This window comes from Daphnia magna, linkage group LG4 (genome assembly GCF_020631705.1).
Source record: "Daphnia magna isolate NIES linkage group LG4, ASM2063170v1.1, whole genome shotgun sequence".
Taxonomy (NCBI): domain Eukaryota; kingdom Metazoa; phylum Arthropoda; class Branchiopoda; order Diplostraca; family Daphniidae; genus Daphnia; species Daphnia magna.
In genome coordinates this window covers 10926058-10949766 of record NC_059185.1, presented here as the reverse complement: position 1 = coordinate 10949766, position 23709 = coordinate 10926058, and the positions used below count along the sequence as shown (strand labels likewise).

The following is a 23709-nucleotide window of genomic DNA, read 5'->3' as shown; positions in this document are numbered from 1 at the left end:
CCTACAACGTAAAAACAACAACAAGACTTTGATTGAAATAGTATATTTGAAGCTCTTGGGACTTATGGCAGATGACTCCAAATGCCTCAACTTTTAGTCACAACCTGCTTGCCCTAACATAGCCCATTTTTGCCTGGCCACCGCTGCTTCTCGCCGGACCAAGCGCTTTTTGTCATCAAGGCATGGAATCAGGCGTAGGATAACCTGTTGTTTCATTCAAACGGTTGTTCATTGTTGAACAGTTATCCCTAAGATTTTAAAAAATTTATAAGTTAATCATCAGCAATTTACCTCTGATCGAAGTGGGAGCAAAACCACCGTCTGGGCTTTCCTTAGCTCTGACAGACATCGAAGTGCAAGGCGGCGGACATCCTACGAGTTTGGTTCAGCATTTAGAGTTTGCATTACATAGAAAATACTTCAGTTTGGTTTACCATGGTCAGACCATCTTTAGCAAGCGTGAGTAATCTAGGGACAAGGCTGCTGATATATTCCTCGATGGCGTTGACATTGTCTGACATGAGACCCATGAAGGCTGTGATTGTTGAAATGATGAGTTGATCGGGTTGCTCAATGTTCAGACATTGGATGAGTAAAGGAATAAGCGTGGTTATGTGAGCAACTAAAACACCCTCCGGAATGAAGGCCAGCTGGTTTGCGATGGCGGCGAAGCAAGCGGATTTATTGCAAGATGGAGACTCCCGATACAATTTTAACAGACGAGGTACCACCTCTTGGAAAAATCGCTGTCGGTACATTAGCCTACAAATTCATTTAGTCATTCAAAGTTTTCTCTTTTCAATTAATTAAAACATACCTAATGTTTGCATGACTATCGAAGTTCAGACACCCTTCAGTTTCGCCCAATATTGTTTTAAATCCTTCGGCCACCAGGTACCCATGTGTGGGGTCATTTAAGAACTCAACTAACTGAAAAAGTAGCCCATTATTAATTCAAATGAAGACGCACGCTGTTTTGCACAAAATGATATACCTCTTGAATGGATTGATCAAGCTTGGAATAGGATCTCATCAACAGAGCTTTAGTTATCCAGACAAACAGGCAAACAGTTTTGTTTCGGTCGGCGGATGGATCTTGCCATTTCGTTCGCAATGAGTCGAGTATTGATTCTAGCTCATGCCCTGAACGTAGAAGGAAATGCTTATGGATTATAGTTACAAGGTAAGGAGAAAAGAAGACGGAGAAGATGAAATAAATTTTACCTTCAGGAACTTTGTTAATCAGCGCAGCCACGAGCCGACATGCAGAGATCCTCACATCAGCATTTGGATGACAAATAGTTAAAGGCTCCAGTGTTTTAATTAGCTTCTCCAGATTTTGCCCAACAGGTGTGGCGTCCAACGATCCTAACGTCGCTTCCATGATCGGCACTACCCAAGCGGAACTGGCAAGGTGCTGATCGATGTATCGACCGATCTGTTCGTCGATGAACTGGGTGGCATCCCTATGCAGATCAAAACTGAAGTAATCGGTCTTCACATGATTTACTTGTGCGGTATTACTCAGACGATAAACTGGAAGCTAATTTTCTCAGAACACCACAGGTGGCTTCGAGCGATGTTGGAGGATCCCCTTCTTTCAAGGTTTTTAACGCCCAACTGTGCAACTGGTGGAACATTTGTACCTCGTCATGTTGCGCAAAGTAAGCTAAAGTCTTTAGCATTTCCAGTCGCAATTCTGGTCCTGATTGTTCTAGCCGAGCAAGTAGCTGCGAAAGCACTTGCGCGCGGATCCGGGGCAACGGAGGTAAATTTCTTAAGAGAAGAAAGATCACATTGGCTTTGTCTAAATTTACTAAAAATTAATGATTTCATCAATACTACTACATTAACAACCCAGTTACCTGAAACAGCCATATCCAACAGCTTAACCAATACTTGCTCAACGAACCAGCTTTCATTTTGCTCAGCACACTTATAAAAGAACCGACCAATTTCTTCGATGGTATGGCCGGTAGTCAAAGGTTGCTGAAGCAAACCCAAAAGTGACTGATTAACTTTTTCCAGGTCTTGATGGTTCAATCCGATACCAACAAAGTGACCCAATCCTTGAAGACTTAGACCGCAGAGCAATGCGTCATCCTCTTTAAGCACTTCGAGATACAGTTCTAACAATGTTGGTATCAAAGGACATATGCCACTCTGAGCAACTGGCAACAGAGAAGTAAGAATGAAAACAGTTTTACTATTTCATAACGGAAAACACTGTACCGTCTATTTCGGTGAAACCGTAAAGTCCAGCTTGCACCAGCTTGTTTAAACAGTTCAGGATAAATTGTCGTGGAGCTGACTGTGATCTGATTCGATACTGATCCATCAGAAGAGGTATCACCTATACAACAACAAAAAATTATTATTAGTTTTTAAGCCATCAAAAGATTAAGGTGAGCTTCATAAACATAAAAGGTATGCACCTGGCTAACGATTAGCGCACAAGCAGGTGCATTTCCAGAGCATATTGCTAGCAGAACGTAGCTACTAGGGGTCATCAATCGACGTTCCGGCTCGCACAAATGTCCTTGGCATTCTATCAACCGAGAACGAGTTCGTTGAATTGCTTTTAAATGCTCAATTATAAAAAATTTACCTGACAGAATTTCTTTGAGCAGTTTGGTAAATGCAGGATTTTTAAATTCTTCATTTGCTGCGAATGCCCGTGATAAAGCAGCAAGAGCGTCCAAAGAGGCGTGCTCTAGCTCTTCGGTATTGACATTGATCAAGACTTCCCTGCGAATACATTTCCAAAATGTGTCAATCCACTTCTCAAGCTGCGTCGGATGATAGGAGAGGCAACACAGTTCCTAAAATCCACAATAATTACGTTTAGAAAACGATTTGAAATTTTACCTCAAACGGAAGAATTTACCAATGTTTTCAACGCTTCTACTTTAGCTGAAACCAAGTCAGACTCCAATTTCTCCTGCAATAAAGGCATACAGTATTCAGCAAAATGAGCGCTACTGGCAAGGCATTGTCGTAATCCTTCACACAGCTGATCTTTGGTTACTCCGTATGGGTCATTTGCAGGCTGTTGAAAAGAAGGAAGTAGTTTGTACGCCAACAATGAAAACAAACGGTTAATACTGAAAATCTACCGGCGTGAAATCAATTGGGAAATAGCAACTAAAAACTTCAAAAAATTCTTCGGTGAACGGTTCGAGTCTGAAGTAACCAGCAACCACAGGAAATATGCTGAAGAGGATCAAGAGGTTTCGAGGATCTCTTTCTTGATCCGCAGCCTGGATAAGGCCAAAAACAAAATCTTGACCAAGAATCTGTAATTCTAAATTTGACAAATTAAACATTTTCTTTTAATAACATGCTTTGATAAAATTCAGCCAAAGACTTTTTTTTATTGCTAAAATTTCTTTTTATGATGTAAACCTATTAATCCATACCTCTAATATGAAGAGCCAGAAGGTTTTTGATTGTTTTGTATATTGCTCTTCTATCATGCTGCAACTGTGATTGGCAATGAACATCTTGAAATATTGCCTGAGATATTGATCTAGCTAATCCTGGGGAAAGCCTGTTTGTCGAGCTCTACAATAAAGTTGAAATTGACTGGTGAATGACTTGAATGGACTGACTGATGCAATTATGGTTCATACCAATACATGAAGCCCATGTAAGGCAGCAGGTAATATTGAATGATGATCTTTGAGCTTGCTACAAAAAAACTCTGTTATAAGATCTATTTCTTTTTCATTTATTTCTTTCAAATCAGGTGCCAGCTGTTCCAAAATTGAGGCAATAGTGGATACAGCTCTGCATCGGTATGCAGCTTGCTGGTGTAGTAATTCTGGTTGCAAATTTTCGACTAACTGGAGAATTGTTATTTCCCTTGACGCAATCGCTGTAAAAATAAAAAAGGACTTGAAGGCTCGTTAAAATTACAAGCATCTTCCAAAAATTCAAACGTAAGGTACGCAATAAATAGGCACGTGTTGGTTACTTTTTGAAAATTACGGCAATGTTCCACATGAAATGTAGTTGAATTAACAAAGGTACTCACACTGACTAACAATGCTGATAGCTTCTGACATAGATTCTTGTAAAACAAGCGAATCCCTAAGCTTTTGAATGGAAGTTGGAGTCACCATGTTTTCTTGTTTATTTTGCCTCCACTGACGTCTTCTGCTTTTAAACAACGACACATGGGGCGCGTCAAGTGGCAAATCAGTAATCAGACGAATCCTGATTTCCATAAGGCCCTGTACAAAGTGTAGTACAAGCTGATTACCGCCAGGAGGCTGCTGAGATCAGGTATATAGCGTTTCTACTTTCTAGTGTATTGTTGTTAATCAGACGAATCAGGATTCGTCTAATTTGCCACTTGACGCGCCTATGACATAGGGCTTTGTAAATTATTTTTCCGGGCATGGGCCTACTTCTATCGAATGCTGGGACTTTGAATTTGTCTCCTCCTCTTTTTCTTACCCAAGAAGTGGATGGAAATACTTCAATTCTGTGTGACAATTACGTCAATTAGAATTTGACATTTGATGTTAAATCGCTTTAGTGACCCGGTTGGTAAATATCGATCTTTTAAATTGCAAAATCAAATATAATATTCTAATCCTCATTCAGCCAACTTGATTTCTTTTTCCTTTATTTAATTTTATTTACTAAAACATTTTACATAAGGGTTCCCAGGTATGTAGAATTGTAGACAAACAAGATTGCTAATCTTAGGGGAAGAGATGATTGCATTTTCATGAGTTAAGTAACTGTTACATGTTTTCCCAATCACTTGTAAATATAACGGAGTATTCCATTTTTATATTGATTGCTCCCTAGTCCCTAATATACCACGTCTTATTTTGAAATATATATTTGCAGAAATTACCGCAAGATGCTCTTTTGCTTATCTAGAAAAAAAATGGCATTTTGATATACACCGATGATCAGGCAGTTTAGTAGGTCATGCGCATGGCGGCTTTCCGTTGTTTCTCGATTCTATTATGTGCCGATTGAAACTTGATAGTTGCTAATGATTATGCTAACTGTAAACAAAGCGGTACAATAATGCGCCAAAATATTTTTGTTTAGAAAAAATCATTTGATGAATGGGAAAAAAATATAAATATAAAGACTGATAGCTAAAAAGTAAAAACCAAACCAACAGTATTTGTCAAAGAAAATAAAGTAAAATAAAATATCTCCGTAATTTGATAATAATGGCAATCTAATAATCGTGTAGGCAATAACAAAAAAATTTATCTCTGTTATCTTAAAACATGGCGCTATTTGGAATGGGAATACTAGAAGGAATGGGAAAATGATAATTAATCGCGTCAAGGTCGCACGCGCCGCGCAGCATACAGACGTATTTTCGATTCCTGAAACCAAAAGTCCTTCTGTCTGCTCGAGGAGGCAGTCTCGGAGAATACGTTGCGTGGTTCTGTATCACTCACGCACAACGGCACAAGCAGAAATCGACTTCTTTTTTCGGCCAACCTTGAAATCTTTCCATCACTTCCTCCAGGGTTCCGTCATCTGTTGCCTTGGTGTTGTAGGCAATTGGCGACGACAGCAATTTGCTCCAACCCGGTCTCGCATTAGTATATCAAAATGGGGCTTGAGAATTTGATTTTCTTCCTACTACTTGGTGTAATATTTCTACCTTTTATCTTGGCAATCGGTTGCTTGGTGCTAGTGATGACATGCCCATGGTCGAGAAATTTTCGATCAGGATATGTAAACCTACTGTTAAAGATCTTTCAGGTATTTCAGTATTGCTCACATGAATGTTTCTATTATTCGCTAATGTTTGAATTCCCCCTCCCCCCACCTAATAGTATGGTACTGGTCGGATAGAAAGTGCTGAACTGAAAAAACTAGAAACCATCAAAGAAAAGAATGGCATCGCAAATGGGAATATAACTGAATTGGTAGAACAAGTTGAAGATAATTTGTCATCTGGGCATGCCATAATTAAGTCGTCAGCAATGTCTAAAGAAGACCTGGTACTCTTACCAAATGGAAACTCCTCACCAAAGACAGCATCTATTCCCAAAAACAGATCGTTTAACAGTTTGAAGAATGATTTTATCCTATCCGACTGTCTTGACTTTGTTCATGCTGGTGTGGAAGCAATCATTGAAGATGAAGTTACACAACGATTTGTAGCTGAAGAACTTAAGGTATCAACTACTAATAAATTCTTCTAAGCAAATAACTGAAGATCTTTACCCCTTCCTCCCACCCTGAAAACAAATGAAAATTTAAACAAAAGTCATGGAATCTTCTTACTCGCACAAACCGTCATTACGAGTTCATCAGTGTTCGCCTTACTGTTACCTGGATCATTGGTTTCTTCATACGTTACTTCATTCTTCTACCAAGCAGGATAACAATTTGCTTTTTAGCTGTAAGTTTGCCTTTTACTATCACATATGTAATGAAACTATATATTTAATTCCATTTTTAATTGTATATGCTTAGGTTATTTGGCTGACTTTGTGCACAGGATTAGTTGGCTTTTTGAATGAAGGTGCATTGAAAAGAGCTATTTATGAGAAGGTAATTTCAAGACTATATTCTTTCCTTAGCCCGTTTCGTTATCGCAAATGACCTCTTAGATAAAACTTGATTTCTGTGTGGTTCGATAGGGACAAAGTCCGAACCTACATCTGCTGTCCTCTAATCATATCTTCAAAGAATTGGCAAAAACAAAATTTTCTTTCTGTTTTCCTTTTTAAGGTTTCAATATGGTGCTTCAATTTTCTGTCCTGCGCTTTATCAGCAGTAATCACCTTTCACAACAAGGAGAATATTCCCAAATGTGGTATCTGTGTTGCCAACCACACAACCCCAGTGGATGTTATGGTACTTCATTGCGACAACTCGTACGCTTTGGTACGTTGAATTTCCGATGTTGTGGTATGTTAAGATGATAACCAACAAATTCATGTTTAAAGATTGGCCAGCGTCATGGAGGTTTCTTGGGTATTATTCAGCGAGCATTGGCGCGCGCTTCTGCGCACATCTGGTTTGAACGTTCCGAAGTCAAAGATCGCGAAACTGTTGCGAAAAGGTTGGTTTGCTTTGCAGCATTTAGCAGTCGTGGCAACGCTTGCGTATAAATCCAAATTTACCTCTTTATGATGAACTGTTGTCTCATTAGACTGAAGGAGCATGTGGATGATCCTGATAAATTGCCAATTCTTATTTTTCCGGAGGGAACTTGCATCAACAATACTTCTGTGATGCAATTTAAAAAGGGGAGCTTCGAAGTTGGCAGTGTAGTTTATCCTGTTGCTATTAAGGTATTTACGTCGAGCTCTTTTTTTTAAATATGTATTATAATTTTTTTTTTCCGGCATTTAGTACGATGCACGGTTTACAGATGCTTTCTGGAATTCAAGTCGTCATTCTATGATCCAGTATTTATACATGATGATGTCCTCTTGGGCCTTAGTCTGCGATGTTTGGTATCTACCCCCTATGCATCGCCGAGCTGAAGAGAGTGCAATTGATTTTGCCAATCGAGTCAAAGCCGTCATTGCAAAACAGGGTGGCTTGGTAGATCTGTCTTGGTAAGTTTATCTAAAACTAAAACAAATGCCCTTATGGAGTTGGTTTATGTCATCTTTTTTGGACTTGGTGTTCTTAGGGATGGCGCACTTAAACGAATGAACGCCAAGAAAGAATGGAAACAAAAGCAACAGGAAGAATTCAGCAAGCGATTGAAAGTGGAGTGATGAAGAACTTTTAATCTAATGCATGTTTAAAAAATGAATTTTTTCTTTCAATGTTGAGTTCACTTAACAAAAAAAAAAAAAAAAAAAAAAAATAATCTGTTGCAATGGAAATGCGATGAATCGAGTACCGAATGCTAGTGCTGTAGCGTCTTTGGTTGTTTGTAGGTCGTAGCCGGGCCATTCTTCCAATAAGTGTTGCGTTAAAATGGGGATAGCGCATTTCCTGTAACATTGTCCGTAAAGTCTCTCACTTCGCTTTATCGTTTCATTACTGACGCATGGGGATAAAGTCAGAAATCTCTGGATTGGTTACAATCGCGTGTTTATTAACATTTCAGAGGTGTTACTCCGCTCATTTCTTAATCGCATTATTGTTGTCGATGTACAGCGAGAAACTTCCTTATATTCCCTCTTGGTTGATGAATGGTGGCCCAGATGATCTAAGTCATTGATTTGGTAAATAGCTTGTTGGTGGGTTGACATCATTTTTCCATGCGATTATGTTGGATTAATCTTGAAGTTGTTCAATTGTCTTTTTCGTTTTTTTGTCGACCACAGTGTTCTCTTCATGAGCATTGGTATATATAAACTTATATATACGCAGTTTTTTTATTCATTCAAACACATTTGAGTTGAGTCTTTATGACGTAGTTAGTAACTGAAGTCTGAAGCTTTAGAAAAGAAAAATTCGTTTGATTATTGGCTGTTTCTGAGTCTGCTATTAACCATAAGTTTTTCAAATATTAATTATGCGGAAAGCATCGAGTTGGGTGAATGTTCTAGAGGGAGTTCGATAGTGTTTTGTGTATTATGCTGGACGCAAACTCGTATTCCCGATTCGGGAGCATAAAACAAATGCATCACGATTTCAAGTTATCGCGTATTTTTTACGCGGCCCGCAAATTCCGTTGAATAAATTTCTGTCCCAACAAGCTTCAGCGCCATCTCGAGATCCAGACCTGAAGCTCTCCCATGTAAGTATATCCCAATAGACTTATGGTGATGCCAAGCAGTGGCATTTGCGTTTTGGTCTGGGCAGAGCCATACACCACTGGTGTCGACTGTTTTCCCTCTCAGAAAAGGGGTACCCTCTTGCGGGGATTACTACACAAAAAAAAAAAAACGAGGGTTTTGGGTCTACTGTAAAGAATCATTCATCTCATGATAGGGTTTAGTGCTGTTCCCTTTGCAATTTAAAATGACAATCTCATTTCATGAACCAATTACAAATCTCATCTAATTAGAATATTCGTTTAAAAAATAATGGAAACATTTCTTTCCGATGTGTCAAAGGAAAACCTGGTTTAAAATGTAAAGTTTGTACGGTAATTGATTCAAAAATTGAATGGCTAAATATCGGGATATCACGTTAACAAACAGACCGATATCAGAAAAATGGATTTGATGGTGTGCCAAAGCTGGCTTGGACAGGCTTTTCAGAACAGTTTGGTGGCCCTGAAAAGGACCGTTTTGTCTAGCGAAGGGCAGTCTTAGTCTAAGCTCGTTCACCACGAATACGGCGGGCAAGTTGGATGTCCTTGGGCATGATGGTAACTCGCTTGGCATGGATGGCGCACAAATTGGTGTCTTCAAACAGACCAACCAAGTAGGCCTCGCTTGCCTCCTGCAACGCCATGACGGCCGAGCTCTGGAAGCGCAAATCGGTCTTGAAATCTTGGGCGATTTCTCTGACCAAGCGCTGGAAGGGCAACTTGCGGATCAGAAGCTCAGTCGACTTCTGGTAACGGCGAATCTCTCGGAGAGCGACGGTACCGGGGCGATATCGATGGGGTTTCTTGACACCGCCAGTGGCTGGGGCACTCTTACGAGCAGCCTTCGTGGCCAACTGTTTGCGGGGAGCCTTGCCACCGGTGGATTTGCGAGCAGTCTGCTTTGTACGAGCCATTTTTTAGAATATAAGTTTACAATTTTAAGCTGGTGGAAGATGTTGAACTTATATATGGTGAGTGGATGCTTAAAGCCTTGGCTCTTTCACGCCATTGGTCAGGCTAGAAAGGGAGGGAAAACGGATAGGGTAGAGCAACACAAAGGCTCTCAGTACATACGAGGTGGGGTAGAGTCCGTAGGGCAAAGCCGGTGGTAGCCAATGAGAGTTAGGCTAGGGGGTTATAAAAGGGAAACCGGATGAAACATTTCACATTCAGTATTTTCCAAAACAGTCCGAAACACTCAAAATGACTGGTCGCGGTAAAGGAGGCAAAGGACTCGGTAAAGGAGGCGCGAAACGCCATCGTAAAGTTTTACGTGACAACATTCAAGGTATCACCAAGCCTGCCATTCGTCGTCTTGCCCGCCGTGGCGGTGTCAAGCGTATTTCTGGTCTCATCTACGAAGAGACTCGTGGTGTGTTGAAGGTGTTCCTTGAGAACGTCATTCGTGACGCTGTTACGTACACCGAACACGCCAAGAGGAAGACGGTGACGGCCATGGATGTCGTGTACGCCTTGAAACGCCAGGGTCGCACTCTGTATGGTTTCGGCGGTTAGGTTTCACAGACTTCCATTGCTTCTGAACTCATCGGCCCTTTTCAGGGCCACCACTTGTTAAAGAAAAAAGTATCTCCCTGCTTTTCGAATGTTTACAGAAAAGTTAAAATAAAAGATATGTGCAAGAGAAATTGTCTTTCTCTTTCGCCGAAAATGGTCGAAGCCACATTGCTTATGTAATGTAGTAATCGAATACAATTTTCAACTTCAATATTAATGTGCATGCTACTATTTTATGAGCACAAACATAGCAGACGCTGCTAAAAAGATAAACCAGTAAATGTGTCTCATAACGAATTTACATGACACTCGTGTGGGTACCACCTAGGTCTCAAGAAGGCTTAAGAGTACAAGTGAAAGAACGTTTGAGCAGGGTTTGAGGAATATTAGGCAATGCAGAATTTCAAATTATAGTCGATTATCTAACATTGTTTATTTTATGTTTGTTCTTTTGGCAACACTGGTTGTTTGCACATTTTTTTCACTCTCAATTATCTTACCCTTCCTTCTTTTTCTAATTTTCTTGAAAATCGTAGTCCTTGAATCTCGTTGAATTGGGTAGTCATTAAGCAGAAGTTCCCTCAGGAATGCAACGCAAAAGGTGTTCTCCCCCAAAACCCTATCATTTGTTTTCCACGACAGCTTAATCCGTTTCTTACCCTGCATGCGATGAAGATTCTTCCAACTGAGTGCTACATTTTGTGGAATATTTTGTGCCAATGGATGCATTAACTTGAGACCCTATTCTTTTTAGTTTGGACAAGGCCCACAGTACATACACTTAAGCTAGGCAAGTATTGATAATAAATGTCAGAGTAAAAATAATTTTCTTCCTTATATTTAAATTTGTTGAAAATTTGTCGCTCGTTATTACAATTTGTCCAATCTGCCAGTCAAACATCTTCAATCCCTTAGAAATGGTTACTCCAAAATCATAGCAAAACATTGGTAGATTTGGCTAGTGAGTGTAGCATATTCTAGCTCTTTAACAAGTTGGTGGCCCTGAAAAGGGCCGTTTAGTCTCAGAAACACCAGTATTTATTTGGTACTGGTGTACTTGGTGACAGCTTTGGTGCCCTCAGACACGGCGTGTTTGGCCAATTCTCCCGGCAATAGTAAACGCACAGCCGTTTGAATTTCGCGGCTCGTGATGGTAGATCTCTTGTTGTAGTGAGCAAGACGAGAAGATTCTCCAGCAATGCGCTCAAAGATGTCGTTGACGAAGCTGTTCATGATCGTCATGGCTTTGGAGGAGATGCCAGTGTCGGGGTGGACCTGCTTCAACACTTTGTAGATGTAGATAGCGTAGCTCTCCTTCCTCTTGCGCTTTTTCTTTTTGTCTCCTTTAACAATGTTTTTCTGAGCTTTGCCGGCCTTTTTCGCTGCTTTTCCACTTACTTTGGGAGGCATTTTATTTTTCTATGAAAAAGATTGAATGCCAACTACGTACTATGAGAGATGTAGTAGTTTCCGTAGGTACTTTGGCCGTATATGTATCAGGAATCAATTTACTCATCTACCTGAAAGTAGCCAATTTCCCTTATCTAGGGCCAATGAGGGTAGCTGATTAAAGCAGATGTTTCGGTAACAAAGACCCAATGGGGGGTTTTCCTTTGGAAACAGGAAAGCGTATTCTATGCCAAAACAGGAATTCCTGGAAAAACGTTGGCCATTGGTTAAAAAGGTTTAGTGCCTTTTTCCATATCCCGCCCAACTGGGTATATAAACGTATTTTCAATCTTGTTCTCATTAACAATTTCCTCAGTGTAGGAACTAGTTGATCTATTCTATACTCTTGTCATGTCTGGTCGTGGTAAAGGAGGCAAAGTAAAGGGAAAGTCAAAGACCCGCTCAAGCAGAGCTGGACTTCAATTTCCCGTCGGTCGTATCCACCGAATGCTCCGTAAAGGCTCGTACGCTGAACGTGTCGGTGCTGGCGCCCCTGTATATTTAGCTGCTGTCATGGAGTACTTGGCCGCTGAGGTACTTGAGTTGGCTGGAAACGCAGCTCGTGACAACAAGAAGACGCGTATCATCCCTCGCCACTTGCAATTGGCAATCCGCAACGACGAAGAATTGAACAAACTTCTCTCTGGTGTCACCATCGCTCAGGGCGGTGTTTTACCCAACATCCAGGCGGTTCTCTTGCCCAAGAAGACCGATAAGCCCGCCAAGGCCTAATTTCTTCACCACTTCTCTTGTAAAAAAAAAGGCCCTTTTCAGGGCCACCACATATTACAGAAACGTCAATATGCCTCCGTCGTATTTTTGAAATCTATTAAACTAAATTCAAATGACCATAGAGTCTGAACTTGGATTGGGTTTTCGTAGTGTCAAACGTTCGTTTCGCTCCGAATGACTGCAATCTTTGTGTACAAGGCCGTAGTCTATTTTCTACCTGTTCCTTTTTGCCCCCTATTCTTCCTACTAAATTTATCTGTAGTCGTGATCGTATGAACCCTTAAATCCAAACTTTGAAATCAAAATGGGTAAACCCATTTTACGATTTGCCTGTTCCTTTTCATGGAGTTGCCTTATTTCTGTGATATTTGTTTTTAAACGCCACTATTCTTAAGTCTTTTTAGATAATAAATAAAAGCTTTTACTGGCTTTGTTCTGCGCATGTAGATATGCTCAAGTGATCACTCATACATGTCGGTCACCAGCCCAATCAATAGTTTCCCGATCCTCACCATGCCCGTTCACGGCAAGAAATTGAATCATGTTGCTTTTTGATTATTTTTTAATGCGAAAGAAGAAAACATTTTAATACAATAATTACCGATTGAAACAGATATGCTCTTAGATTGCAATTTAACTCTTTTGGGAATCGAGCGTCAAACAGATGGCGTGCATTACCAATGCTCAAATGTTGAGCCGTGAGTCATACACAAGTCTTGAGTTCAAACGTAATGTTGTATTGAAGGTAAGTATAATACATTAATTTTTAAAAATGTATTTGTGAACGGAATTGTAAGTGAAATATAAATTTTCTTTGAATGCTCCTTCAAAATATTTCTAAGTGTTAAAAGATTGCCTTTAAAATTACAAGAAAAAATGGTGCTAGTTGATGTATAACTCATGGCTCAATGGTAGAGTATCGGCATGGTGCGATTAATGTACAGGGTTCGATTCCTGGTTGAGTCAAATAACGAAAATTAAGATTGTGATTTAATTTCAAATCGAATTAATATTATGTTACTTTCACAACTATCCGGAAAATATCATGTGGTGAACTACGTTAGCATAGCTGAGCATGGTTTCCAAGACCACCATGTAGTAACATGGGAGGGTTTTCTCGTAACGATTCGATCCACAGGGCGTGGTGTGTATCTTGGGGTGAATTCCGTCGGGGCAGCTGGGCACCAAACAGTCACTTGAAGTGGGGTACCTGGCAGGGATTCAAGCGACACACCGTCGAATTTCCAGGGCAGCTGAGACGGGTTCCGTAGACCACCACGCGGTCACTAGAAGTGGGGTACGTGGGCAGGCATCCGAGAGATCCACTATCAAGTTCCCAGACCATCGCCTGTCAGTTGGACCATGATTGGCCTCTGTATCCCAAGAACGACATTTCAAGAAGATTTTAAGAGTCTACCTAGATATTGTGTTATGATGAAGATCCAAAGAATATAAGTATATCAGTTGTAGCTCAGTGGTAGAGCGGCGGCATGGTAATTCAAAGGTCCAAGGTTCGACTCGGTTATGGAAAACTTGCTTATAATTATGATTTTTTTGTTATTTCGTGAAAATATGAAGAATTTTGGCAAAAAAATTTCCTCCCAAAAATTTTTACAGGAAAAAAAATAAAAAAAAAAATCCGGAAAAAAATTCTAAAAAAATGAATTTAATTAATTATTGGTAATTAATTTATCGGCGTGAATTTAATAGGAAAAAAAATATATTTTATGTTATAATTTAATCAAAAGATTTATCGCAATATTGTAAGGTAATTTCAGATTTTGTTTATTAACATTTCATCACACGTTATATTCATCATTTGATTAAAAACAAATGTATAAAATATGTTTGAGACAAACATTACGGCATTATCCGTTACGGTTTTATCACAAGTCATGAAGTAACATGGCTGAAGAAAAATAAATAAACCACACAATCATCCTTTTTTATAAAAATGTTAACATGGGAAAAAATTTACGTGTAGGGAAATTTTTGGACATTGCTACATTTGCCAGCGACTTCATTTCAGAGTATGTATCACTATGCTTTTCGGTTTCATAACAAGCAACGACCTACAATTAAGAATAAAAAAATTAATTAATAAAAATTTTTTGCTTATGTACTTATTTACAATTTTGAAATGCATTATATACCATACGTTGATCGCAGGATTATCGTTTCGTTTAACTTTATTTACTTTGTGTATTTTAAATCAGTTAACAAACCCCGCCGATGAATAATCACCGTAGTATCACCAGAAATTGTAGTAAATCCAAGATCCATTTACTAACAGTCGGGACTATCATTCGCTGATGCCGAACCACCTAAAATACAGATAGATTGTGACATGTGATATTTGATTCTCCACGTGAATAAAAAAATTTAACCTTTCAGTTAAATACTTTAACAAAGCTCAGTCCTAACCCACCCAAAATCTGCATCAAAAAAACAAATATACGTGCAATAGTGTAATAATAAAAGATGACGAATAGCTAAACTCGCCTTGCACAACTTGCCAACTCGTTCGTCATTCCAACCCTGAGAAAAAAGCATCTTCAATAAATGACAATTTACTTGACCTGTCAAATTTTTCAGAGATTTAGAATTAAATTTTAAAATTAAATTACCCACAAAAGTGAAATGCTAATTCAATCCACAGAACCAATGTTTGAAATCTGAAATGAAATAACATTTTAGATAAAGTATCACTTGAAATGGGCTGCAATTCAGGCCTGATAAAACAAATGTATATTAGAAATTTAAACCATTCCAATGGTACCTTCGACATATTTAGCTCAGCTAACACTGTAAAGCATGTCATTAGGTTGCTTGCTCTTTAAGTTTCGGTTCTACTCGTCTGCTATTTCATTTGGATATTGTTACATAACTAAGAATTGCAGATCTGATAGAACAGGGAAATGCAATGGAGGACTACCCTATTAAACAATTCATTCACCAATTCAACACCTTCAACATCAACATTCACACAGGCCAATTTCAAAATTGTTACAATCAACTAAGGCCTCACCAATCACCCTACATTAAGAGTTGTCAAAATAACTATCAGGTCAGAACAAAGTAAGTTTCTCCCCCAACCAATAACTACACTTCACAACATGATTCAATTTTAGAAAGCAAATCACAGTAACTACCTAATTGATTTAACTACCTGATCACCTATAACCATTTAAACAATAACAGCAGAATTAAACAATCTGAAAATTTGCATAGGGTTCAAATCACCCAATTACTGATAATATTACCCTGTACAAACTTACCTTCAAATAGTGAAAAAGACACTAACTTTAATATATTCTTCCAACCTGAAAGAAAATTCTCAAAGAAATATTAAGCAATCATATGCTAAAATACTTTAAATGCTTAATGGTACCTTTAACATGTGGCAGGTTCAACTAATAAGAGTGAAACAACTTAATGTGTTGTAAAGTATCAGTCAGCCAGTTTTCAATAAATATACAATATCATTCCAACACCATAGCTAACAGGTTACATAGCACATGTAATTGCTTATGCAATGGAGGATTACTTCTAGAAACACAAATTAATCACCCCCTCAATAATATCGGTGTTGCAAACCCATTGTCACGAATCCTCCAACAGGAATTGCAGCATCATGGAAACTTGGAGAGAAGAACAAACTTGCGGAATAAACTATTGAAATGCCAACCAATTAATCCTCAACATTTTGCTTACAATTTTGATCAAAAATAGGAATAAGACAATCACAAAGAAAATTTCTCCCCATACCGTTAACTGACCTTCACATTACTATTCAATCTCAATTGACAATGATCTCATACAGAAAATTCCCTTAACACGACTATACGTTGGAAATAACAATCGTCATATAATTGATTTTAAGTGACTTTTCACAGCAAAGTATGAAAATTTGCATGCGTTTTTAGTCCAAAAGTTAATTCATATGCATTCTAAATTGTATTACAAACTTTAGAAAAAAACTGTTCGCCTAATAGAATAAAACTACTTACTGCACTATCGCCGAGATTCTAACCCCAAAAGAACTTAACTTTGCGGTGCCACTCTTTATATAAGCTCTCCTGATCTAAGCACTATCGACGACAGTGTCATCGCGTGGTAGAAAAATACAGCACAGCTTGTTTTCGCCACCTGTCGGGCATTTAAAGATAACTTATATTAGGGAGCCTAAAATTTTCAGCTATCTATTTGATTCTGGGACACCGTCGAAACATTATGTAAGTATTTGTTTGGTTAAACGTTAGATTTGTTTACACTTTGAATAGTTGCGTATGTAACTGTCAATTTACATTGGCATAGCTAACATCAAGTATATTTCGTTGTATTGTTTTGGATTCTTGTTCTAATTTATGTCTAGAATAGCACTCTAATTATCAGATTTAACTGGGGTTTGTCACGCTCAATCAATAACCAATGATTTTACTTCATTAGTATAGTGGTGAGAAGGTTTGTGTACCTGACATCAGAAGTTAGTTTAAATTATATGGTGATATATAGTTAATAGAATGTGAACTTTTCTTTTTTTCCTTTTGCAATTATTTTTGTAATTGTTATTAAGTAGGATCTATGGATTATTTGGGTTACATTCAACAGGTTTTTTTGCTGACTTGTTCTTCTGTCTATGAAGCTGTATCACATGGTGGGTGTTCCATGATTAAGGTTTGTTTGATTTGTGTATTGCTAGACTAGATCCTCCATTACACAAGCTATTGCATGTCTTGTGTAAACTGTAAACCATGAGTTTAGCATGATTTTCAATTGTGAATATTAGAATATGGAAAAGACTAAAATGTTGAAGCAGCCTGCTGTTATGTAATTTTAGCTGCTATTACAATGTGGCAAACATACCATCAGGCATTTGCAAGTATTTCAATATTTAATAGATTAGGAATATGTAGATAGGGTGAAAGATTGTGATATTTTTTAAGAATAAATGTTCCATGTACATGTATTCTATTGATTTTAGAAATCTTGGATATTCTCTGAAGTTGGCAGGTTTCTGAAGCGTCTCTTTTGCTCTCTGGAGAACCTGAGGTAAATTTGTGAAAGAAAATCTCTAATTGATTGCTTTGAGCTGATTCCTGTCTTCTTTTTTCAGATTGGCTGCCATTGTGGCATGTTTGTTTTTGTTTTGGTATAGGTTTAATGTTCTTACTGTGGATGATACTGAAATTTCATTCCAGATTTTGGCAGTGATTGCACCTAGTTCCATTTATCAAGCAGTTCCAAGAAAGTTGTTTAGTGATATTTCAGTTTCTTTTGCTCGGGGTGGAATGCCGGTCACCGTAAGGTGAGAAATGTTCATTAATTTCCATAACGTTTTTGTACATAAATATTTTTGTTTTGATGCAGATTCTTGCCGGGTCCAATTGAGCATTGTTGCGGTAGGGTTAGACTGAAACGAGAGATTTGCGTTCATCTTAAGTTTATTTGAGGGGTGTTTATGGTTTTTATAAAAAGCCACTATGACCCGATAACATTGCGTTACGATTGTTAATATTATATAAATTGCAATTGAATCTCGTATTTAGGTGGTCCGGTAGAGCGTGTGAGTGGCCCTGTTTGAGTTTATTGGTGTAAAATTCACGAGTTATTGCGGGTGACATTATTTTCAAGATCTTCGTTGATGAAACTATCCCATATGACAAAATACACGAAGCAAAACGAATGGTGGCGGCGAAATAGTGGGTTAGAAATTGTTATCTCATGATCATTCTGTCCTCGTTGGTGCTTCGTACTCCTTAACCTATAGAACTGAAGTTTCTGGTGTCAAATACCAACATTGACAAGGTAATTCTATGGTGAAATTAATTACATAATTCATGTTTCTTTTGTAATTTAGATCGAAGCCTGCAGTGGAACTTGAAAAGCTTGCTTATGTGATATTTGAAGCGGAATCCGAATTGCCCTACAGATTTTAATAGTTACTATATTTATAAATAGAAGAAAAAATTATTTATGTGTATTTGTTTGTTTTTTTCATGTCTTTCCTTGATTTGTGAGAAGTACTTATAATTTGTGCTTAGTACGTTTTGGCTTATACATATTATATTCTATTTGAAAGTTTTACAATAAAACAAATTTTAAAAAATATTTCACATTATTATTTGAGAAACTGTTATTCGATAACATTAATCCTAATTAATCCTTTACAAAATTATTTTTTTTATATAAATATTTTTTTACAGCTAAATAAAAATTTTTTTTTTGTACAAAATTTTTGGAGAGAGGAGAATTCCTGGATTTTTTTTTTTCTGAAAATTTTTTTGGGTTTTTTTTCCGTAAAAAATTTTATTCCTGAAATTTTTTATTTTTGCCAAAATTCTTTATTTTTTCACAAAATGACAAAAAAATCATAAATACGAACACGTTGGCCATGTCAGAGACGAACCTTTAGCCTTTGACTTACCATGCCGCCGCTCAACCACTGAGCTACAACTGATATTCTTATGTTTTTTGGATCTTCATCATAACACAATATCTAGGTAGACTCTTAAAATCTTCTTGAACTGTCGCTCTTGGGATACAGAGGCCAATCATGGTCCAACTGACAGGCGATGGCCTGGGAACTTGATAGTGGATCTCTCGGATGCCTGCCCACGCGCCCCACTTCAAGTGGCCACGTGGTGATCCACGGAACCCGCCTCAGCTGCCCTGGCAGGTACCCCACTTCAACTGGCTGTGTGAGGGTCAGGGAAACCAGGCCCAACTGCCCTGGTAGAGTTGCCCTGGTGGAGCCAATATACACACCACGCTCTGTGAATCGACTCCTTACCAGAAACCCCTCTCCATGGGGTTATATGGTGGTCTTGGAAACCATGATTAGCTACGCTAACGAAGTTCACCTCAGGATGTCTACCGGGTATTTGCGAAAGTAACATAATATTTATTCGATTTGGTACAAATCTCAGTGATAACATTTAATACTTGAATTACATGGGAATCGAACCCTGTACTTTCAGCATTCCACGCCGATGCTCAACCATTGAGTCATGAATCACACATCAACAAGCGCCATGTTTTCTTATGATTTAAAGACAAACTTTTTGCACTTAGAAATATTGTGTAGTTAAGTTAAGGAAATTTTTATTTCACGTAGAATTTCGTCCACTATAAGTTCAATAAAGTGCAACACTTTTTTGAACTAATATGTTATCATTACCTTCAACATAACATGAGGTTTAGAACCCAAGACTTCTGAAGTGTCAAACAGACGCTTTATCTTACAACCATTAACTTCTTACAATTTTAAAGTAGTCTAATATAAGACCACGAAAATAGACTTCACAGTATTATCGTGGTGAGCCTTTGAAATAATATAAAAGGAATTAAGAATAGTGGTGGAATGAAGTAAAAATTATAGCGAAGGACTATGACAGCTCGATGAAAAGGAATAGGCTAAACGTAATGCCATACGGGTTTATCCATTTTATTTACAAAGGTGGGATGGAAGGGTTTATTCTTTCACGACTACAGAGAAATTTAGTAGGATGGATAGGGGGAAGGGTGGATTAAAAGGGAACGGGAAGCAGATAGATACGACTTTGTTTACAATGGTTGCGGTCGTTCGGAGCGGAACAATCGTTTGACACTACAAAACCAAATCCAAGCACAGACTCTATATTCATTTGAATCTAGTTGACTAAACTTTAAAAAATATGACAGTGACATATCGTCGTATCTGAAAATTGTGTTGGCCCTGAAAAGGGCCGTTTGTCGACAATAATAGCGACGTAAGAATTAAGTCTTGACGGGTTTATCGGTCTTCTTGGGCAAGAGAACAGCTTGGATGTTGGGTAAAACACCACCCTGAGCGATGGTGACACCAGAGAGAAGTTTGTTCAATTCTTCGTCGTTGCGGATCGCCAATTGAAAGTGGCGAGGGATGATACGCGTTTTCTTATTGTCACGCGCTGCGTTTCCAGCCAACTCGAGTACCTCAGCGGCCAAGTACTCCATGACAGCAGCCAGATATACAGGGGCGCCAGCACCGACACGTTCAGCGTATGAACCTTTACGCAGCATTCGATGGATACGACCGACGGGAAATTGAAGTCCAGCTCTGCTTGAGCGAGTCTTTGACTTTCCCTTTACTTTGCCTCCTTTACCGCGACCAGACATGACGAGTTTGTGTGTTAATTGAACGGGTTCCAATAACTAAAGAAATCGTAAATCAAATCAAATTTGAACATGCGGCTTATATACACAGTTGGACGAGATTTGGAAATCGGCACTAACGTAGCCAATACCTAACGTTCTTCCAGAGATTTCTACTTGGTTTGGCATAGAATATGCTACAACGCTTTCCTGTTCCCAATGGGAAGCTCCCCATTGGGCCTTTAATACCGAAACATCTGCTTTAATCTGCTACCCTCATTGACCCTAGCTAAGGGAAATTGGCTACTTTCAGGTAGATGAGTAAATTGATTCCTGATACATATACGGCCAAAGTACCTACGGAAACTACTACATCTCTCATAGTACGTAGTTGGCATTCAATCTTTATCATAGAAAAATAAGATGCCTCCCAAAGTAAGTGGAAAAGCAGCGAAAAAGGCCGGCAAAGCTCAGAAAAACATTGTTAAAGGAGACAAAAAGAAAAAGCGCAAGAGGAAGGAGAGCTACGCTATCTACATCTACAAAGTGTTGAAGCAGGTCCACCCCGACACTGGCATCTCCTCCAAAGCCATGACGATCATGAACAGCTTCGTCAACGACATCTTTGAGCGCATTGCTGGAGAATCTTCTCGTCTTGCTCACTACAACAAGAGATCTACCATCACGAGCCGCGAAATTCAAACGGCTGTGCGTTTACTATTGCCGGGAGAATTGGCCAAACACGCCGTGTCTGAGGGCACCAAAGCTGTCACCAAGTACACCAGTACTAAGTAGATCGCTTCTCCTGGTTACTCTGATACCAAAACGGCCCTTTTCAGGGCCTCCAACTTGTTAAAGAGCTAGAATATGCTGCACTCCACTATTAAGAACAACCATTTTTTTGCTACGATTTCGATGAGACCATTTCTCTTGGGATAGAAGACGTGTCATGGGCAGATTGGACGAAATGTTATAATGAGCAACAATCTTACTAAAAATTATAATATAATGAGCAAAACATAATTTCCCATTGACAATTGTCCTCGATACTTACCTAACTTAGGTGTATGTTCTGTGGGCCTTGTCCAAACTAAGAAGGGTAGTCAAGCTTATGCATCGTCCATTAATGCAATAAAATTCGACAAAATGTAGCACGTGTGGCACTCAGGTGGAAGAATTCATCACAGGCAGGGTAAGAAACGGAATAAGTTGTCGTAGAAAAACCATTGATGGAGGTGCGTTGTATTCCCAAAGGTATCTGTTGCGTAATGACAAGAAGATTCAAGGGCAACGATTCTCAAGGGAGTTCAAGAAGGGAGGGAGCGAATTTAGAAACGAGAACAATGTACGAATGATCTGTGTTGCCAAAGGGCCAGGGAAGAATTAATAAAGAACGTTGCATAATCGACTGCAATTGAGACTACTGCACCCTTTATTTTTTTTCTGGAGCGTTCTTTCCTTCGAAAACTTTAAGCCTATTGGATGCCTATGTAACACTCGCACTTTCAAATAAGTGAATCCATATATGTTGCTACTTGCAGATTCCTTGTTTCCGAGTAATCGTTGGTGTGGGCTTTCATTTATTCGATTTTCAAAGGATCCTAACTTGATTTTTTTGTTTATAACATAACTGATCGTCTTATAGAAGCATAAGGCTTGGAATGTTAAACCATACTTAGTGGCAATATCATAAAGCCAGACAAGTACGTAGGCATGTTTCAATCGTTTACTTTAAGGGTTAACGTTTTTAACTGTGTCTGCCAAATATGTTCTTAAGTAATGAATTAGTACAAGGGAAATTACTTGAAACCAAAGTTGTAAACAATGGCTAAGCAATGTGATGCAGAACATCGAAGACAAAGACAATATCTTTTACACTTAATTTCACCTCGTCGAAACTTACGAAGCAGTAACGTACTTTCTTCTTTAATTAAATGGTGGCCCTGAAAAGGGCCGATGGGTCAAGAAACGCTGGAAAAGTGAAATTTTAACCGCCGAAACCGTACAGAGTGCGACCTTGGCGTTTCAAGGCGTATACGACATCCATGGCCGTCACGGTCTTCCTCTTGGCGTGTTCGGTGTACGTAACAGCGTCACGAATGACGTTCTCAAGGAACACCTTCAACACACCACGAGTCTCTTCGTAGATGAGACCAGAAATACGTTTGACACCGCCACGGCGGGCAAGACGACGAATGGCAGGTTTGGTGATACCTTGAATGTTGTCACGTAGAACTTTGCGATGGCGTTTCGCGCCTCCTTTACCGAGTCCTTTGCCTCCTTTTCCACGACCAGTCATTTTGAGTGTTTCGGAGTGTTTTGGAAAATACTGAATGTGAAATGATTCATCCGGTTTCCCTTTTATAACCCCCTAGCCTAACTCTCATTGGCTACCACCGGCTTTGCCCTACGGACTCTACCCCACCTCGTATGTACTGAGAGCCTTTGTGTTGCTCTACCCTATCCGTTTTCCCTCCCTTTCTAGCCTGACCAATGGCGTGAAAGAGCCAAGGCTTTAAGCATCCACTCACCATATATAACTTCAACATTTTCCACCAGCTTAAAATTGTAAACTTCCATTCTAAAAAATGGCTCGTACAAAGCAGACTGCTCGCAAATCCACCGGTGGCAAGGCTCCCCGCAAACAGTTGGCCACGAAGGCTGCTCGTAAGAGTGCCCCAGCCACTGGCGGTGTCAAGAAACCCCATCGATATCGCCCCGGTACCGTCGCTCTCCGAGAGATTCGCCGTTACCAGAAGTCGACTGAGCTTCTGATCCGCAAGTTGCCCTTCCAGCGCTTGGTCAGAGAAATCGCCCAAGATTTCAAGACCGATTTGCGCTTCCAGAGCTCGGCCGTCATGGCGTTGCAGGAGGCAAGCGAGGCCTACTTGGTTGGTCTTTTTGAAGACACCAATTTGTGTGCCATCCATGCCAAACGAGTTACCATCATGCCCAAGGACATCCAACTTGCCCGCCGTATTCGTGGTGAACGAGCTTAGACTAAGGCTGCCCTTCGCTAGACAAAACGGTCCTTTTCAGGGCCACTAAACTGTTCTGAAAAGCCTGTCCAAGCCAGCATTGGTTCTCCAATTCATTTTTCTTATGTGTCGTTGTCGTCAATGTCTATTGTAAATTTAATAAATTCTTTATAACAAATAAGTAGTAAGGTTCTGTAATTA

The 23709-nt window shown here is 39.2% G+C and overlaps 11 protein-coding genes and 1 long non-coding RNA gene across 20 annotated transcripts; 6 read left to right on the top strand and 6 right to left on the bottom strand.

Moving 5' to 3' along the window:
• Positions 1–27: 27 nt before the first annotated feature.
• LOC116921735 (MMS19 nucleotide excision repair protein homolog) lies at positions 28–4205 on the bottom strand. Its single transcript, XM_032928076.2, has 16 exons — positions 4037–4205; positions 3633–3877; positions 3420–3564; positions 3117–3304; positions 2888–3049; positions 2609–2822; positions 2436–2548; positions 2233–2353; positions 1866–2171; positions 1525–1807; positions 1225–1466; positions 995–1143; positions 818–930; positions 435–762; positions 292–372; positions 28–204 (listed from the first exon to the last, which is right to left on the bottom strand). The coding sequence occupies exons 1-16, from the start codon at positions 4122–4124 to the stop codon at positions 94–96; spliced, it is 2889 nt and encodes a 962-aa protein (XP_032783967.2). The 5' UTR covers positions 4125–4205; the 3' UTR covers positions 28–93.
• Positions 4206–5299: 1094 nt separating this feature from the next.
• On the top strand, positions 5300–8330 carry LOC116921752 (glycerol-3-phosphate acyltransferase 3-like). The gene is made up of 9 exons (XM_032928101.2): positions 5300–5748; positions 5823–6167; positions 6260–6394; positions 6469–6546; positions 6727–6882; positions 6945–7060; positions 7151–7292; positions 7354–7562; positions 7640–8330. Exons 1-9 carry the CDS (start codon positions 5596–5598, stop codon positions 7725–7727), a joined length of 1422 nt encoding a protein of 473 aa, XP_032783992.2. The 5' UTR covers positions 5300–5595; the 3' UTR covers positions 7728–8330.
• A 161-nt stretch (positions 8331–8491) lies between these two features.
• LOC116921766 (histone H3) lies at positions 8492–9658 on the bottom strand. Its single transcript, XM_032928118.2, has one exon. The coding sequence runs from the start codon at positions 9631–9633 to the stop codon at positions 9223–9225; it is 411 nt and encodes a 136-aa protein (XP_032784009.1). The 5' UTR covers positions 9634–9658; the 3' UTR covers positions 8492–9222.
• A 210-nt stretch (positions 9659–9868) lies between these two features.
• LOC123466296 (histone H4) lies at positions 9869–10278 on the top strand. Its single transcript, XM_045172520.1, has one exon. It carries the CDS (start codon positions 9923–9925, stop codon positions 10232–10234), a length of 312 nt encoding a protein of 103 aa, XP_045028455.1. The 5' UTR covers positions 9869–9922; the 3' UTR covers positions 10235–10278.
• Positions 10279–11056: 778 nt separating this feature from the next.
• On the bottom strand, positions 11057–11710 carry LOC123471302 (histone H2B.1/H2B.2-like). Its single transcript, XM_045172519.1, has one exon. It carries the CDS (start codon positions 11642–11644, stop codon positions 11273–11275), a length of 372 nt encoding a protein of 123 aa, XP_045028454.1. The 5' UTR covers positions 11645–11710; the 3' UTR covers positions 11057–11272.
• Positions 11711–11970: 260 nt separating this feature from the next.
• Positions 11971–13029, top strand: LOC116921879 (histone H2A). The gene has a single exon (XM_032928241.2). The coding sequence runs from the start codon at positions 12035–12037 to the stop codon at positions 12413–12415; it is 381 nt and encodes a 126-aa protein (XP_032784132.2). The 5' UTR covers positions 11971–12034; the 3' UTR covers positions 12416–13029.
• Positions 13030–14179: 1150 nt separating this feature from the next.
• Positions 14180–16643, bottom strand: LOC116935432. 7 transcript variants are annotated; one of them, XR_006645754.1, is made up of 4 exons: positions 15807–16522; positions 15694–15738; positions 14569–15147; positions 14180–14487 (listed from the first exon to the last, which is right to left on the bottom strand). It is a non-coding gene; the product is annotated as an uncharacterized LOC116935432 (long non-coding RNA). The 7 variants fall into 7 exon arrangements; XR_006645751.1 differs by having other exon boundaries at positions 14569–16087; positions 16426–16526; XR_006645753.1 differs by having other exon boundaries at positions 15694–16488.
• LOC116934939 lies at positions 16637–18101 on the top strand. Of its 3 annotated transcripts, none has more exons than XM_045172515.1 (5): positions 16637–17092; positions 17400–17467; positions 17532–17723; positions 17786–17817; positions 17965–18101. In XM_045172515.1, exons 1-5 carry the CDS (start codon positions 17000–17002, stop codon positions 17997–17999), a joined length of 420 nt encoding a protein of 139 aa, XP_045028450.1. In that variant the 5' UTR covers positions 16637–16999; the 3' UTR covers positions 18000–18101. The 3 variants fall into 3 exon arrangements, with proteins under 3 accessions (XP_045028450.1, XP_045028449.1, XP_045028451.1); XM_045172514.1 differs by having other exon boundaries at positions 16649–17092; positions 17786–17868; XM_045172516.1 differs by having other exon boundaries at positions 16655–17072; positions 17786–18101.
• Positions 18102–19846: 1745 nt separating this feature from the next.
• LOC116921922 (histone H2A) lies at positions 19847–20699 on the bottom strand. Its single transcript, XM_032928297.2, has 2 exons — positions 20683–20699; positions 19847–20590 (listed from the first exon to the last, which is right to left on the bottom strand). The coding sequence occupies exon 2, from the start codon at positions 20552–20554 to the stop codon at positions 20174–20176; it is 381 nt and encodes a 126-aa protein (XP_032784188.1). The 5' UTR covers positions 20555–20590; positions 20683–20699; the 3' UTR covers positions 19847–20173.
• Positions 20700–20899: 200 nt separating this feature from the next.
• On the top strand, positions 20900–21564 carry LOC116921927 (histone H2B.1/H2B.2). The gene has a single exon (XM_032928303.2). The coding sequence runs from the start codon at positions 20954–20956 to the stop codon at positions 21323–21325; it is 372 nt and encodes a 123-aa protein (XP_032784194.1). The 5' UTR covers positions 20900–20953; the 3' UTR covers positions 21326–21564.
• A 901-nt stretch (positions 21565–22465) lies between these two features.
• On the bottom strand, positions 22466–22868 carry LOC116921932 (histone H4). The gene has a single exon (XM_032928308.2). The coding sequence runs from the start codon at positions 22827–22829 to the stop codon at positions 22518–22520; it is 312 nt and encodes a 103-aa protein (XP_032784199.1). The 5' UTR covers positions 22830–22868; the 3' UTR covers positions 22466–22517.
• Positions 22869–23086: 218 nt separating this feature from the next.
• LOC116921925 (histone H3) lies at positions 23087–23686 on the top strand. Its single transcript, XM_032928301.2, has one exon. The coding sequence runs from the start codon at positions 23119–23121 to the stop codon at positions 23527–23529; it is 411 nt and encodes a 136-aa protein (XP_032784192.1). The 5' UTR covers positions 23087–23118; the 3' UTR covers positions 23530–23686.
• The last annotated feature ends 23 nt before the right edge of the window (positions 23687–23709 follow it).